Source organism: Cucumis melo, chromosome 4 (assembly GCF_025177605.1).
Source record: "Cucumis melo cultivar AY chromosome 4, USDA_Cmelo_AY_1.0, whole genome shotgun sequence".
Classification (NCBI taxonomy): Eukaryota; Viridiplantae; Streptophyta; class Magnoliopsida; order Cucurbitales; family Cucurbitaceae; genus Cucumis; species Cucumis melo.
Genome location: NC_066860.1, coordinates 26914300 through 26927915, shown reverse-complemented (window position 1 = coordinate 26927915; position 13616 = coordinate 26914300). Strand labels below are relative to the sequence as shown.

Sequence of the window (13616 nt, the reverse complement as noted above, 5' to 3'; positions counted from 1 at the left end):
AAAAATAAAAAAAACTCATATGATCTTCATGTGCTACCCATAGTGAATTTGTATTTTGAAGAAGTAGCCTATGATCAAACTGAGATTTGGGTGGATTGTCTCCTTTCAGTTTGGTTGGTTTCCATTCTTACCAATTAGTCTGAGATGATTTAAGTAGATTGTCTCCTTTCAATTTCTTTGGATTTCCTTCTTACCAAATTTAGATCGTCTTGGACTTGTCTCCATATTTTGTTCTTTTTTTTTCATGTGTTCCTTACATCCAAAATTACCACATTGGCTAGAAAATACTATATCATATGAGTCTGTTTAATGTACATTTTAATGTTTTAAAAGTGCCTACATAAAAAAAAATATTAATTTAGTAAATACTTTTAGAATTAAAAGATCACAATGATGAGGAAAAGAAAAGCTAAAATTACATTAGAAATGAAAATATAATTATTGAAATTATACAAAATATATTATCAAATACTTCTATATTGTTTCAATTACCTTTGACATTAGTTTCTTGTATGCACTTATCATTTTTGTACGTTAAATAACTTTATTTAAACGTGAATTAAGAACTCAAAGCTATTATTAAGCATGGTAATTCATATCTCAGTTAAAGAGAAAAACCATATGATTAGATGCTATGATGAAGCGTTTTTAAATCTATCTACCACGTAAGTTTTCTTTGATAAATGTTATCTATATACGCTCTTAAAAATCAAGCTAAAATTTAAAAACTTAAAAGAAAAAATAAGAGTAAAAATATAGTATTAAAAATGTGTTAAAAACATTAAAAGGGTTTAGGGCATTTGAAGCCACTTTAGTGTTTCTTGGTAATGTTTTCAACTAGTATAATTTACAATCAACTACATTGTTACTTTTCAAATTTGTATTCGTGATAATGTATAATATTTACTTTTCTCTACTCATAATATATTTCTTTACGTAGTACAATGTTTATTATTTCTTAAGATAACTGTAATTGATAGCAATTTTAGGAATAAGAATCTAAGTGTATAGCAACAATTTTAGGGATAATAGTTCAGGGTCTATCAACGATAAAATCTATCACAACTTTTTTACAATGTTACTATATATGCTAATATTTTGATTTTGATCAATATATTTGCAACTTTCTTTATTTCTCATCCAAACTAAAATATTAGTTAAACTGACTAAAATAATTTATACACCAAACACAAATTGTCATAACTGCTTATTATTATAACATGACAACTATAATAACTACTGACAATAGTAACTTATTCAATAAACTTTTAAGGGGTATTTGATGGATTATAATGCGACATGTTTGTAATGTAATGCAACCCAAAAACTATCTTTTGGATTGAGTCCAATTTATAATACACAATTGACTTCAGTCCAACAATTTTCAATCCAATCTTTTCTCTCTAATTATTTTCACATTTCACGATCTAATTTTCAAACGTTGCTTGCGTTTTTTCAACGCTACTCCAATTCTCAAGATTTCAACTCTCCAAACAATTACCAACTTTAAAAGCAATTACATCACCTCAGTAAGAAGCTCTTTAAACATAACACAATTGGAGACTCCACCGTTTGCAGAAAATAAGAAGCTTTTCCAGCATGTGGGGGCACAGGGAGAGAGAAGTCTTTCCATCCAGCACAAGCATTGAAAACCATCACCTACTATAGTCCTTTTCAATAAATATGCCAAATTCATTCACCTACTCCAAGTGGCAAACAGCTAAACAGAACCTATATTCAATTCAGATCAGAAGACCTATAAGCGGGAACAACACATTTGAACTATTAACTCTGAATATCTGACCCACCAAGTTTTGGAATAAGATAGAAAAAAAACTGCTACTAATCATAGATCCGGTTTTTCTTTATAATCGAGTTTCAGCGTCCAGGAAAGAAAGAAAGAAAACTCTAGTAATAAGTGAAGACAATTACTTTAGTCATAGATCACATATTGTTGTAAACAACATAAATAAAATATGCAATCGAAGAGGGCAAATTTGTTTTAGCTAACCAGGCATGCTGAGAAGCTGAAAGCAATAGTGTACGCTGCTGCCAGAATTCTCTAAACATCATCAACCACAAACTGAAGGGCCCAACACTCAATTTGTCATGTTCATTTTGCTTCAGCTTAACATAACCCATGAATATCTAAGTTAAGGTCAAGAGTGACCATCAGGCTGCAGTGAGGTAAGAATAACAAGTAAAATCGAAAAGCGACTTCAAGAAGCTGTAAGTCAAAATGAACCTACTCTTAAGGAAAAAGTATAAAAAAGACATGCACATAAAGTAGGGATGAAACAATCAAATAGATAATGTAAAAGTCACATACAGCAAATGCTAAAACTAAAACAGGGCCGGTAACCGACCATGAAGAAGGTACAGTGAGTTTTTTTTTCCCCCTACAAGAAACTAACAAAATAGTCCTTCACGCTCAATTACAGAAAGAGGTTCCGTTAAAAAAAAATAATACCAAACTGATAACTACAAAAAATTGTATTAGCCAACGCCTACATGAGTATATGGATGTGTTAGACTCAAACCTAATCACATCCTAGAGATTCTACTATTCTTCTCAAGCCTAATACCCCCAACAAAGTGAGAGGAAAAAGAAAAAGATGCCAAAGTACCCTTCCTTTGACATGAAAAAGATGATTAAAAAATACCTCCTCAAGCATTGAATATCAACCTCTAACCACCCAAGCTTTCAACAGAATAGAGTTTCAGACCATGTGATCATTTATACGAGTAATGAAGAGTTAAATCATGCCATGGTTAATTGTAATTACATGAAGCTAGACTCGTTAAGTTTTTCTTTATTGTGCATCCAATGTTAGACTTTAATATGCACGTATAAATCTCTTTATGTACATACAACTACTTCTGTTTCCCGCAATATCTTTGACATCAATGAAGGCAATGCATAAAGCTTCCATCGACTAAACTTTTTACCTTCTAACATGTCCGAGACTTATTAACAAAAAGGGGGAAGGAACTTTTTGGCATTTACGTTCCTCATTCCTGCTTAGTAAGATAGAAACGGGAAGAACAAATAGAGGGATAAACACATTTTTCATAATAAAATTTGAAGCAACACGGGAATTGAGCACAAAAGAAAATGGGAGAATTTACAGAAAAGAGATCCGTGTATGATGATGCAAACCAGCAAAAGAAGAAACAAACCCAATAAATACAGATTAGCAAAAGAAGAAACAAATTAACCATTTTAACAATTTTAATCCTAAATGAGAGCAAACTTCAATCTTCGCCAAATTTGACCTGCAGTCATCAATCAATCTAATTCATAAAGCCCTCTTATCTCTAAGTCTATTCACAACACCAAATAAACACCAGAATAAGAGAGTCCCAAAAGAACACTCTTCTTCAGATGGAAGTTTGCAGCTTTAAGTATAAAAAAAGAAAAATCAAATTGAAAAAGGAGTTTGAACCAAACTTCCCTCACCAAATGGAAAGTAAATAAATACTAATTAGCCAAGATTCAGAATCGCGTTCGACAGAAAGTAAAGGACTTTTCTTTGTTAGATATTAAATAAACCATTGCGACTTAACACAAAAAGCCGAAGAAGGTCCATGAACTTTCAAAGATTAAGCCATTAAGAGACTATTAAAAGTGATGAACACGATTTGGAAAGGAACTTCAACAAAGATGTGAAAGAAAGCACTTGAATAGAATCAAGACCCCAGCTTCTGGTCTTCACATGGGACTAATGATGCCCGCATTGTATCTACATTGATCAAAAACTCGAAAAGAGCCTCAAAAGCAAAGACTCCACTCATATCAAAATCAGCTCAAGAAAAAATTGATAAACCACGTGGCATGGAAACTATACAAAATATAGTACAAGATAGAGTAAAATATGACCACCAGAGTTTATGATGAAAATTTGCAAGAAGTGCAACATATTAAATCAATCAAACACCAGCCCCATAAAAAAGTAATGCATAAAGGGAGAAGAAGGTAGAAACATTACTATTTGGTACATGTATTCCACGTAGTTTGGAGCAGCTATAGGAGCAGCCGTAACCAAAAGAAAACAAGATGAACCATATCCAAGCAGCCCTGCAACAAAAATTACCTAAAGAATCCAATTTCTTCATACCTAAGAGACAATAATGAAAGTAAAACTAAGAATAAATCAACAACATCAACAACCAGACCAACGATTAAACATAATCAAAGAACAAAAACCCTGCCAAGGTACGTGAAATGCATCCTCAATCAATTCCTAAGCTTCACCAGTCAAACAAAACGTTAAACGAAAGAGAAACAAAGAAATTTACAATATCACGCGTCTAGTTTTCATTAGTATAAAGATAGAATAAAGTTTTTACAAGAGCGATTAAACATCCAATTGAATCAACAATCATTATACTACAACCCAGAAAGAGATGAAAAGGGTAAAATAGAGTAGAGTAGAGGAAATCAATCGGAATGAGAATTGTAGTCGTAGGAATCGAGGTCGTCAGAATCGGAATCGGAATTGGAATCGGAATTGGAATCGGAGGATGAAGAGGAAGAAGAAGAGAGAAGAGAAGGAAGGCAGAGAGAGGAGACAATGGAAAGGGAGATACGGCGGAAATGGCGGAAAGGGAAACAGAAGATGAGGTAAAGAACATGGTGGCTATTGAAGCGCTCGGGATTACAAGCAATGTATTGACAGAGATCGGCAGAAATATTGGCGACCCAAAGAACAAGAGGACTGTTCAACACCATGGCGGAGCTTCGATTGAGGGAATTTCGGATTTGGTCTCTTCGTTGATCGCACCGTCGAGCTGAGAATTCCAACGCCTTAGGGACGAATCTACAGCCTCCGCCGCCGCCGGGGGATTGGATGAAATTGTCAACTCCGACTTTTCCTTTTCTTTTTCTTTTTCTTTTTTTCGTTTGTTCCGTTCTTTTTCTTTTTCCTAATTTTTTATTTCTAAAATTGTCCTCAACTATAAATAATTACATTACTATATATTTTATCAAATATCCCTAAGTTTCCTTTGTCCTTTACTCCTTTTCATATAAATAATAATAATAATAATTTCCTTTGTTGTTCAAACTTTGGTGCTAAATGGTGCCTTATGTTTTTTCACCTATGTTGTAATCCATCCAATTTATAAAGAATTTTGATCACATTGTCACGATGTTCAATCATATTTCGTGTTATTGAACATCTTTTGTGTTACTAATTCAAAGTTAGTTTGGATCTAATTATAAGATTACGAGATTTCAAGATTTATATTTCATATTTCTTCTTTTTATTAGTATTCAATGGACGGTTCATATTTAGAATGTTGAAATTTTAATCTAGAAAGTGTTTGGAGTAAGGGATTTGATTATTAGAGTTCTAAATTATAATTTGTTTTTTAGTTTGAATTATAATAGTATGGGTTTAAGGGGTAAACTATTTTATTTTAGAAGAAAATTATAAACATTATAACAAAAAAAAATGAAGATTGTAAAATAATAAAAATAAATATCGTAAGAAATGAGATTTTGAAATAGTATTGTCGGTAGTGAATTAGAGATAACAAAATAATATTTATGATAACAAAAGGTGTGGTTAGTATAATTTTAGTATCGCTTCGTCCATCATTGCTTGCACATATGCTTCCTTCTACTAAGACGGAAGACTTCCTTACCAATGTATTTTGACATCCCATAGCTTCTAAGGTTGCTTAGCCCTATAAATTATCTTAGCAAGAGTGCTCGTTCGGTTAATTGTTATGCACTCTTTTAAAGATGACTATGGTTGTTCCCTCAAATGTTCACTTGAAGTTTAATAGTATTATTTTAGTTTTATTAGAATTTAAAATATGGTTTTTATTATAAAGCTCTAAAAAACAAGTTTGAAATATAATTGATCTTATACGTCTTTATCTACCTTTGGTTTGTTTTTCTTTAAGAAAAAAAATTATTTTACGTAGTTCTATGCAATGAGAACCCTTCTTTAAAAGACTTAACATTCTTCTATAAAACTTACAAATTTGGCTTCCAAAAATCAGCGAAAAACTAAGCTCTCAAATTTGAGAATTTTTCTAGAAATCTAAACAACAACCTTTATCATTCTTGATTTTTATTATAATAGTCGTAGGAGACTGCATATTGAGTCTCCATCAAATTTGACATACAAATCAACTCAGAACCAAATTTCCAAACCTTGTGTTATGAATACGTGATACATCATAGCTTTTTTTGTAATTCAAAAACATCTCCAACTTTTTATCGAGCTTCAAAATAGGTGAGAGATAGAAAGAAATTTGTCGCGTGTAGTTAAGGGATTTTGGTGTTATAATCAGCACTGTTTGCTTCTATAGTTGTAGAATACACCTTGAAGACATCCCAACACCTTCCTTTTTCTTTTTGTGATGGGGGCATGTTCAAAATATTATTTCTTTCAAGCTAAATTTGTGGATGACCCACTTACTTCATGTGGAAAGGAAGGTCAATGATAAAAAATAGTTGGGTCACATGGTCTCCAACTCATCGTTTTATTCACTTTAAATACTACAATGATACTTGTGTAGTTTTCAGAAGGAGAAAGACAAGAAAATGAATAAAATGAAACAAAACAATATATGTGAATAGAAAAAAAAAAAAAGAATGAAAGTCGGTCACATTCTTTGAGCGTTTGATTTTTTTTAACAAATACAACCAGTTTTTACTCTATTAGCACATTAACTCGCCCACATTTGTCATCGTTGTAGGCATCTCGTGGGCTTAACTATTGGTTCACTTTCCTTAATTAGGTCAGTTTTGATTTTTTAACTTGCTTGCATGAAAGTACCTCCCACTAGTCTAGTGCCAAAATTTGGTACCTACATTAGTATAAAGAGTGTACAGTATAGAAAAGCACGTAATAGTAAGATAAAAACTGTAGTATAACCTTGGTGATGTCATAGTAGTTTGCTGCAGAGGGTGCTAAATGGAGCACAAATTGGTTACTTTTTTATTGGTATATTATATTTGTTGACAAGATCAGTCTGAGATTGTTTTTCTCTTTTGAGACTTGTGTTTTCTCATGTTGCCTTTTAGTTTTTTTTTGAGCTTAAGCTTATGTGCGGATTAAAAGGTCTTGTTTGGACAATCTCAACACCCTTGTATATCGGTGGTGGTTTGAGTACTTTTAAACTTCTGTTTGAAAGGTTAAAAGTATTTGAAACAATTTTTTTATAATCTTCGAAATAATCAACGCACAAACACATTCCTTCGACTTGGGAACCAATAGAAGGGTTCAAAGTAAAGAAGAAGAGATGAGTTGGAATCCACGTCAGCAAGGGGGGGTGGGGGTTGAAGGAAGCAAACGTGGACATTGGATTGGATTGGAAATGTGGTTTCATTTCAAGAACAGAATAGAAGAAGAAGGGGAGAGAGAGAATCGAATATGGGATGCGATGCTTTTCCACGCGCGAAACTGATGGAATGGAATTGGAAAACTGACGATTCTGAGTGAATTTCGTGCGCAACAGTCGCTAAACGCTACCTTGTCCAGATTCATTCGTTTCTTCTTCTTCTGTATTGCCCCTTCTATCAATCTTCTCTCTTCTGCGTTTTCTTTCCTTTTTCTCTTCTGGGTGTTGCTTTTCTCATCTGGGTATTGTTTTCCTCATCCGGGTATCGTTTCGTTTTCTATTTTTTTCTTAATTTTGTTCTTGTTTATTTGTTCTTAATTTTGTTCTTGTCTATTTGTTATTTGTTCTTAATATCACGATTCTTTGCTAATGTACATTTCTGCTCGAACCTTTCTTTGCATGTCATTTGTCTATTTGGATTTCCTATTTAAGTGTGTGTTTCTAAGTTCTTTGGGGTTGATTAATGGATTAAAATCAAGTTATTCATTAACATGGTAACTCAGATCGATTGTGGCAAATGAAACTTGTGAGCAGTAATATTCTTCTTCTTGGTCTTTGATTTCATTGTGCATTTTGCCTTATTTTCTTAGTCTTGGCTATGCTCTATTATTTTGGCTGAAGAGAGAAATGGACTAAGAATTGTGGAAGGTAGCACACATTCTTCTTGATCTGAAAGTTCTCTTAGTTTTACGTTTAGATTGTATAAAAATAATAGAAGGATATGTTCTGGCTTTAAAAGAAAGGTTTCTGAAGTTCTAAGTTTACATTAAAGTCCAGGCACAATTGAAAAGGAGTTGGAGATGGAATGTGCAACAATCAATATTATGTAGAATGTCTTTTATAGCTTGTGAGAAGATAAGGACACCTTCATCACCAACCAATGGTTTTATCTCGCTAATGATAGCATTTATGAGTCGTGACAAAACCTTCTCAAAAGTAACAAAGATAATAAAAACTGACAAACTAATCATTGGAGAACGGGTTAGAAATTTCTAGTAAAGGCACTGAGCATACATAGAACATCCACAAATATACAAATGAGTATGTGAGGTTTTCCAGAGTACAAGGTATCAGCTAGGCAACGTTCACAAGATAATTGGGTGGAGGCTTGGAGCTATGAACTTTTGGAATTTGAGATTAATCAAAATAAAGATTTAATAGTGCATTTCTCTCTTCAGCTAAAAAAATGGAGTAATCGTAAAATGCCTTTTTATTCCTTACTATGGTCAGTGCCATTTTAATATGCCCTATAATTTCGCTCGTGGTTACCGCATAACATATGTGGAGTGAGTGCAAACAAGTCTTACTTTTGCATACCTAAGCTACTAGGTACTTGAATCTGGACTTGACGGAGAGTGCTGGATGAAATGTCAAGCCAGATGCTTTTAATGGTGTCCTCTCGCCCCCCTGCCCTTAGGTTGTTTCCTTTTGTTCCTTTCTGAATATATTCACCGTACACTATAAAGAAAAAATATTAGTGTCATGGAACCAAAGATTCATAGAGATCTTTTAGGAACAATTTCGATTCTCATGGTGTTTTTGTCATTGAAATTTATGATCGTCACTTTCAGTCAATTTGTAGTAACTGAAGATTTTGCCGTGCCTTTTAGCAGAACAATTTATCATGTTACATGAGATTCTATTTAGTCTTAAGTCTTTTTACCATTCTCGTAATTTCTCAATCAGTCGTTTTTATTATTTATTTATTTATTTTTATACCTTTCTCGGCCTTTTGGCTAAGATCAAGTGTGGTATTGTTTATTTTTCTTCTATCGCAGTCTCTTTGTTCAATCGCCATATCCTATAGAATTTACTTTCTAAATTGTTGGCTGTAACTATAAAGTGAAGGAATAAAAGAGATTCTAGCAGTGGCTTATAACGTTGTAAAATGATCAATTACTTGTAGGTACAGAAAATAAGATCAATACACTCAAATGTCTGCTGTGGGAAATGGAAACAATATTTTCTGGCACAATTGTCCTGTCGGAAAGCCTGAAAGGGAGAAGCTTCTAAACCAAAAAGGCTGTGTTGTATGGATCACAGGCCTCAGTGGGTCAGGTCCATTCTCATATCTTTATTACACGTTAGTCGTATAAAGATGATGTTTTTGAAAGACATTATGAGCCATTTTTTGTTTTTGTAGGGTGCCTTTTAGATTCCATTGGAGATTAAGTGATGAATTTAATTTAGTAGTGGCTTCACTATTTGTTACATTTGCCATTGGCTTGTATTTCTTAGCAGCGCATGTATAGATATAGAGGATTAGAAACCATTCAATAAATGAAGTTACACGAGACCAGAGAGGGTCACTAGAAAGTAGAATGAATCATGACGAACGAGGCTACAAAAATGAAAATAGAAAAACAAAAATATCAATCAAGACGAAGGAGCCTATAAAAAAGAAAAGATGCAAAATGTGGCTCTAGTTGTTAAGAATAGAAAATAACGGATGATTACACCCCAAGAAGAAAAAAACTTTGTAGAGAACATCCAAAAAGAAAGATCGAAGTCTGTCACACTCCAGCTCTCTTTCACACTCCGATTCTCTTTCCAAAATCTTTGAAACTACTGTTTCTCTCAAGGTGCAGCCTGCTGAAGAAGCCATCCTTTTTCACGAAAAGTAGGATGGTCAAGCACCTTATTCAGCATACCTCGACATCTTTGTTATGAATCAAACTAACACCAATTTTCTCAAGAAATTTAATACAAAATTTTGTGACCAGATGACATGTCCACGAAGATCCAAATTTTTAGATCCTTGATTATACAAAATGCACAGGCCTAAGATCAAAGATGAGATCTCTGGACAATCAACTAAGAGAATCTTTTTTTTTTTTTTTGAAAAAATCTTATTAAGTACAACTCGGGGTGGGGGGATTTGAACCCGGGACCTCTTGTCCTCGGAAACTTATAAATGCCAGTTGAGCTAAGCTCATGTCGGCAACAACCAAGAGAATCTGATACACTTAAGGAATATGAAGAGAGGAGGAAGAGTGTTTGAAAAGTAAAGAAAGTTTTAGAAGAGAACAATCCAGAAGAAACCGCATGCTTGCACTTCTTGAGTAGTCTATAGTTGCAATTTTCCTGCCTTGTATCAGTGGTAAGTAACAGAAGGCTCCTTAAGAATTTCCAAAGATCTCTAATAATTTTAAAATGGTGTGTATATGTATCTCTGTTATTGACTTTAAGGAACCAAGTTTTCTCTTTTTTAGCGTGATACAGTTATTTTGGTCCAATTTATCCTTGCTTCATGGCCTGCTGAAAGAAATGGTATACAAATATGTTTTTTCGCAAAGCAGCAAATAGGCAAATTTACAATCTTCCGTAACCATATCCTTTGTTCTGGTTGAAATTTCTTAATTTTTTTTGTGGTCTACAGATTCTTGGAAGGTTCAAATCTTAGAGGGTCAGCTCTTTTATTAGAGATCTTTTTCTTATTTTTGTATAAATGACTTTTCTGTTACTTGCTAAAAGATGACAAATGTTTCGTGGTAGAGTATCTCACTTTAATAGTTATAGAACAGTTTAAAAAACAGGGTTGAGGGCCAATCAGGAAGAGTGAATGAAATAAATAGAAGTGTCAACAATTACATTTGGCAAATTTCTCACATGAGGAAAAATAAACAATTTTGTAGTCTTTCAAATGTTTTTCTTTTGTATAATCTATTTTATCTTTCAGGGAAAAGCACTGTAGCTTGCTCATTGAGTAGAGAGCTTTATGCGCTAGGGAAAATTTCTTATGTCCTAGATGGAGACAATCTTCGGCATGGATTAAACAAGGATCTAGGTTTTAAAGCTGAAGATCGTGCTGAAAATATCCGCAGAGTTGGTAAGTATGTTACCTTTTGAAGTAGTACTTGAAACCGACTAGAATATTTGTTAGGATCTTTATTTCATGTAAGGTGAACCTGGAAACAACACCCAAAGTATATATAACTCTGTCTAGTTTTATATTTTGTGATGGATTTGGAGCATCACAATGCATGTGTTTCTGTTGTTATTTGTCTCAGTTTCACTGAGTTGGTCGTTAATATTCCTTTGAGAGGTTATTGTTTTTTCAGAATATTTATTCTGAGAGGAGGTTAGTGTGAGGGAAACAAGGAAACTTTTACTATAGGTAAAGGTTGAGAGCCCACATTGAGAGTGGAAAGGCCATCTCCTTGTCATTGCTTGTTTGAAGTAGCATGAATGAATGGATGTTTGATTGATATGACTATTGAATTTAGTTGTTGAAACTAAGAACGTAGTAAATGGCTAATAGGTCAAGGGTTTAATTTTCATGATAATCAGCTACCTAAGAATTAATATCTATGAATTTCCTTGACACTCAGATGTTGTGTGAGATTAATCGAAGTGCGATAAGCTAACCCAGACACTTACGGGTATTAAAATTTAAAAACTAAAAACGCTTTTGTTTTTTTTCTTTTAAATTGTTATGATAGGGTATTGATTATTGAAGAGTCCTTGTATTAACTCATGGCCGAGCTGGCGCTTGAACTATAAACCCTTGGAAAGCCTCTCTAGATATTCCAAGTCATTGTGCACAAGATTTTACTTAACCTGCTCTCAACTTTCATATAACATTCAATTTTCTTTTTCTTGTTACCTACTGTCCAAATGTGTTTATCCATATTTCAGATATTTAATTCTCTCCTTGTTTGTCCAACACAGGGGAAGTAGCAAAACTTTTTGCTGATGCGGGTTTAATATGCATTGCTAGTTTGATATCTCCATATAGAAGAGATCGGGATTTCTGTCGTCAATTATTGCCCGAGCCAAACTTCATTGAGGCAAGATTTTAAGTAATAGCTGAATCAGATTTTGTTTTTGTTTTGCTTTTGTTATTTTTTCATTCACTAACGTGGAATACCCCTTTGTTCAGGTCTTCATGAACATGCCTCTAGAATTATGTGAGGCAAGAGATGCAAAGGGCCTTTACAAACTCGCCCGAGAGGGGAAGATCAAAGGTACACTCGAAGAATCCATTTTTTGTTCCTTAAAGCACTTACAGATGGAAAGGAAAATGAACAGTCACATTACACTGCATTGCAGGTTTTACAGGGATCGATGACCCCTACGAACCGCCTCTGAACTGCGAGGTACAATATCATAAACTACATTTTAATCAAATCCTTGTTCAACATTTTCAGTTCTTTAGCCAATGTCATGTCCAAGACAGCTTTATAAAGCTTGTACCTGATGCTGTTTAACAGATTGAACTAAGGCAGAATGATGGAGTTTGCCCAACCCCATGTGATATGGCGAAGCAGATAGTGACTTTCTTGGAGGAGAAAGGATTTCTTCAAGCTTAGTGACAACCTCTGCTTGCAGAATATCTCCAATTGTTGCCTCGACCACCCCGTTGGCTTCATCAAACAATCCAATCTCTGATGGCAAATGTTTTAAAGAATAGACTGATAGGTAATCGGTACATAATATACAATGAGGTTCCTAGAACAAGGAATACAAAATGTAATTTTAGATTTTTTTTATTTTTATTTTTTGAATGTAAATCTGGTATCTCTGAAAAGAAGTATTATGATAGAGATAGAGGACCTTGATTTTGTGAAATTGCACACTCATTCTTTCTGTTAAGCAATGTAACGTAGATATGAAGTCATATTGGAAATGCTTCTGAGTCCTGACTTCAACGTAGATATGAAGTCATATTGGAAATGCTTCTGAGTCCTGACTTGTCATGAGCTTGGAACAAACTGAAAGTTTACCTCCTTAATTCTATTTAATTGGAAAGTTATGATGGATAGCATTTCAAAATATAGCGTATTTTACCGTGATTTAGAGTTACATTGGGTTTCAGGCCACGGTTACCTTTTAAAACGTAATAATGAGCCTATTTGATTATATTTATGCTGCGTTTATCCACACGTATAAACATGAAAAATCATTAGTAATGTGAAAAAGGAACCTCATTTGTTTGTATTTGTTGTAGTTTATTTATAAGTAATGAAATATGGTCCAATTCGAACTCCTGTGATCAAGAACCAGTCGAATTGCGTTTGAAATTTACATGACTCACCGGCCGTTATGATTATCGTTACAATATTAGTATTATGAACCTATCTTATTTATAGTTTCTGATATTAGTATTGTGAACCTATCTTATTTATAGTTTCTATTATTGTTCTCATTACTGTTGGGTTTAGTAGTTGTCGTGATTATAAGGGTAACAATAACAATAATGATCGATTGGCTTTTAACAGTAACAATTACAATAATAATGATAATAAAAACAGTAA

General features: G+C 33.5%; 1 protein-coding gene and 1 long non-coding RNA gene across 8 annotated transcripts; one reads left to right on the top strand and one right to left on the bottom strand.

The window, feature by feature from the left end:
* Nucleotides 1-1233: 1233 nt before the first annotated feature.
* On the bottom strand, nt 1234-4951 carry LOC103502966 (uncharacterized). The gene is made up of 2 exons (XR_001764634.2): nt 2012-4951; nt 1234-1731 (listed from the first exon to the last, which is right to left on the bottom strand). It is a non-coding gene; the product is annotated as an uncharacterized LOC103502966 (long non-coding RNA).
* Nucleotides 4952-7331: 2380 nt separating this feature from the next.
* LOC103502967 (adenylyl-sulfate kinase 3-like) lies at nt 7332-12988 on the top strand. 7 transcript variants are annotated; one of them, XM_051083792.1, is made up of 8 exons: nt 7334-7621; nt 8689-8776; nt 9266-9417; nt 11039-11188; nt 12031-12149; nt 12242-12326; nt 12412-12458; nt 12573-12988. In XM_051083792.1, the coding sequence occupies exons 3-8, from the start codon at nt 9294-9296 to the stop codon at nt 12669-12671; spliced, it is 624 nt and encodes a 207-aa protein (XP_050939749.1). In that variant the 5' UTR covers nt 7334-7621; nt 8689-8776; nt 9266-9293; the 3' UTR covers nt 12672-12988. The 7 variants fall into 7 exon arrangements, with proteins under 7 accessions (XP_008465315.2, XP_050939749.1, XP_050939751.1 ...); XM_008467093.3 differs by lacking the exon at nt 8689-8776 and having other exon boundaries at nt 7332-7522; XM_051083794.1 differs by lacking the exon at nt 8689-8776 and having other exon boundaries at nt 7334-7522; nt 9272-9417.
* Nucleotides 12989-13616: the final 628 nt, after the last annotated feature.

Excerpts from the sequence above, each read along its gene's own strand:
- LOC103502967 (XM_008467093.3), top strand. The coding sequence starts at position 9,294 with ATGTCTGCTGTGGGAAATGGAAACAATATTTTCTGGCACAATTGTCCT. Across the intron at positions 12,150-12,241 it reads CCGAGCCAAACTTCATTGAG|GTCTTCATGAACATGCCTCT; the intron begins GCAAGATTTTAA and ends CCCTTTGTTCAG. Across the intron at positions 12,459-12,572 it reads AACCGCCTCTGAACTGCGAG|ATTGAACTAAGGCAGAATGA; the intron begins GTACAATATCAT and ends GCTGTTTAACAG.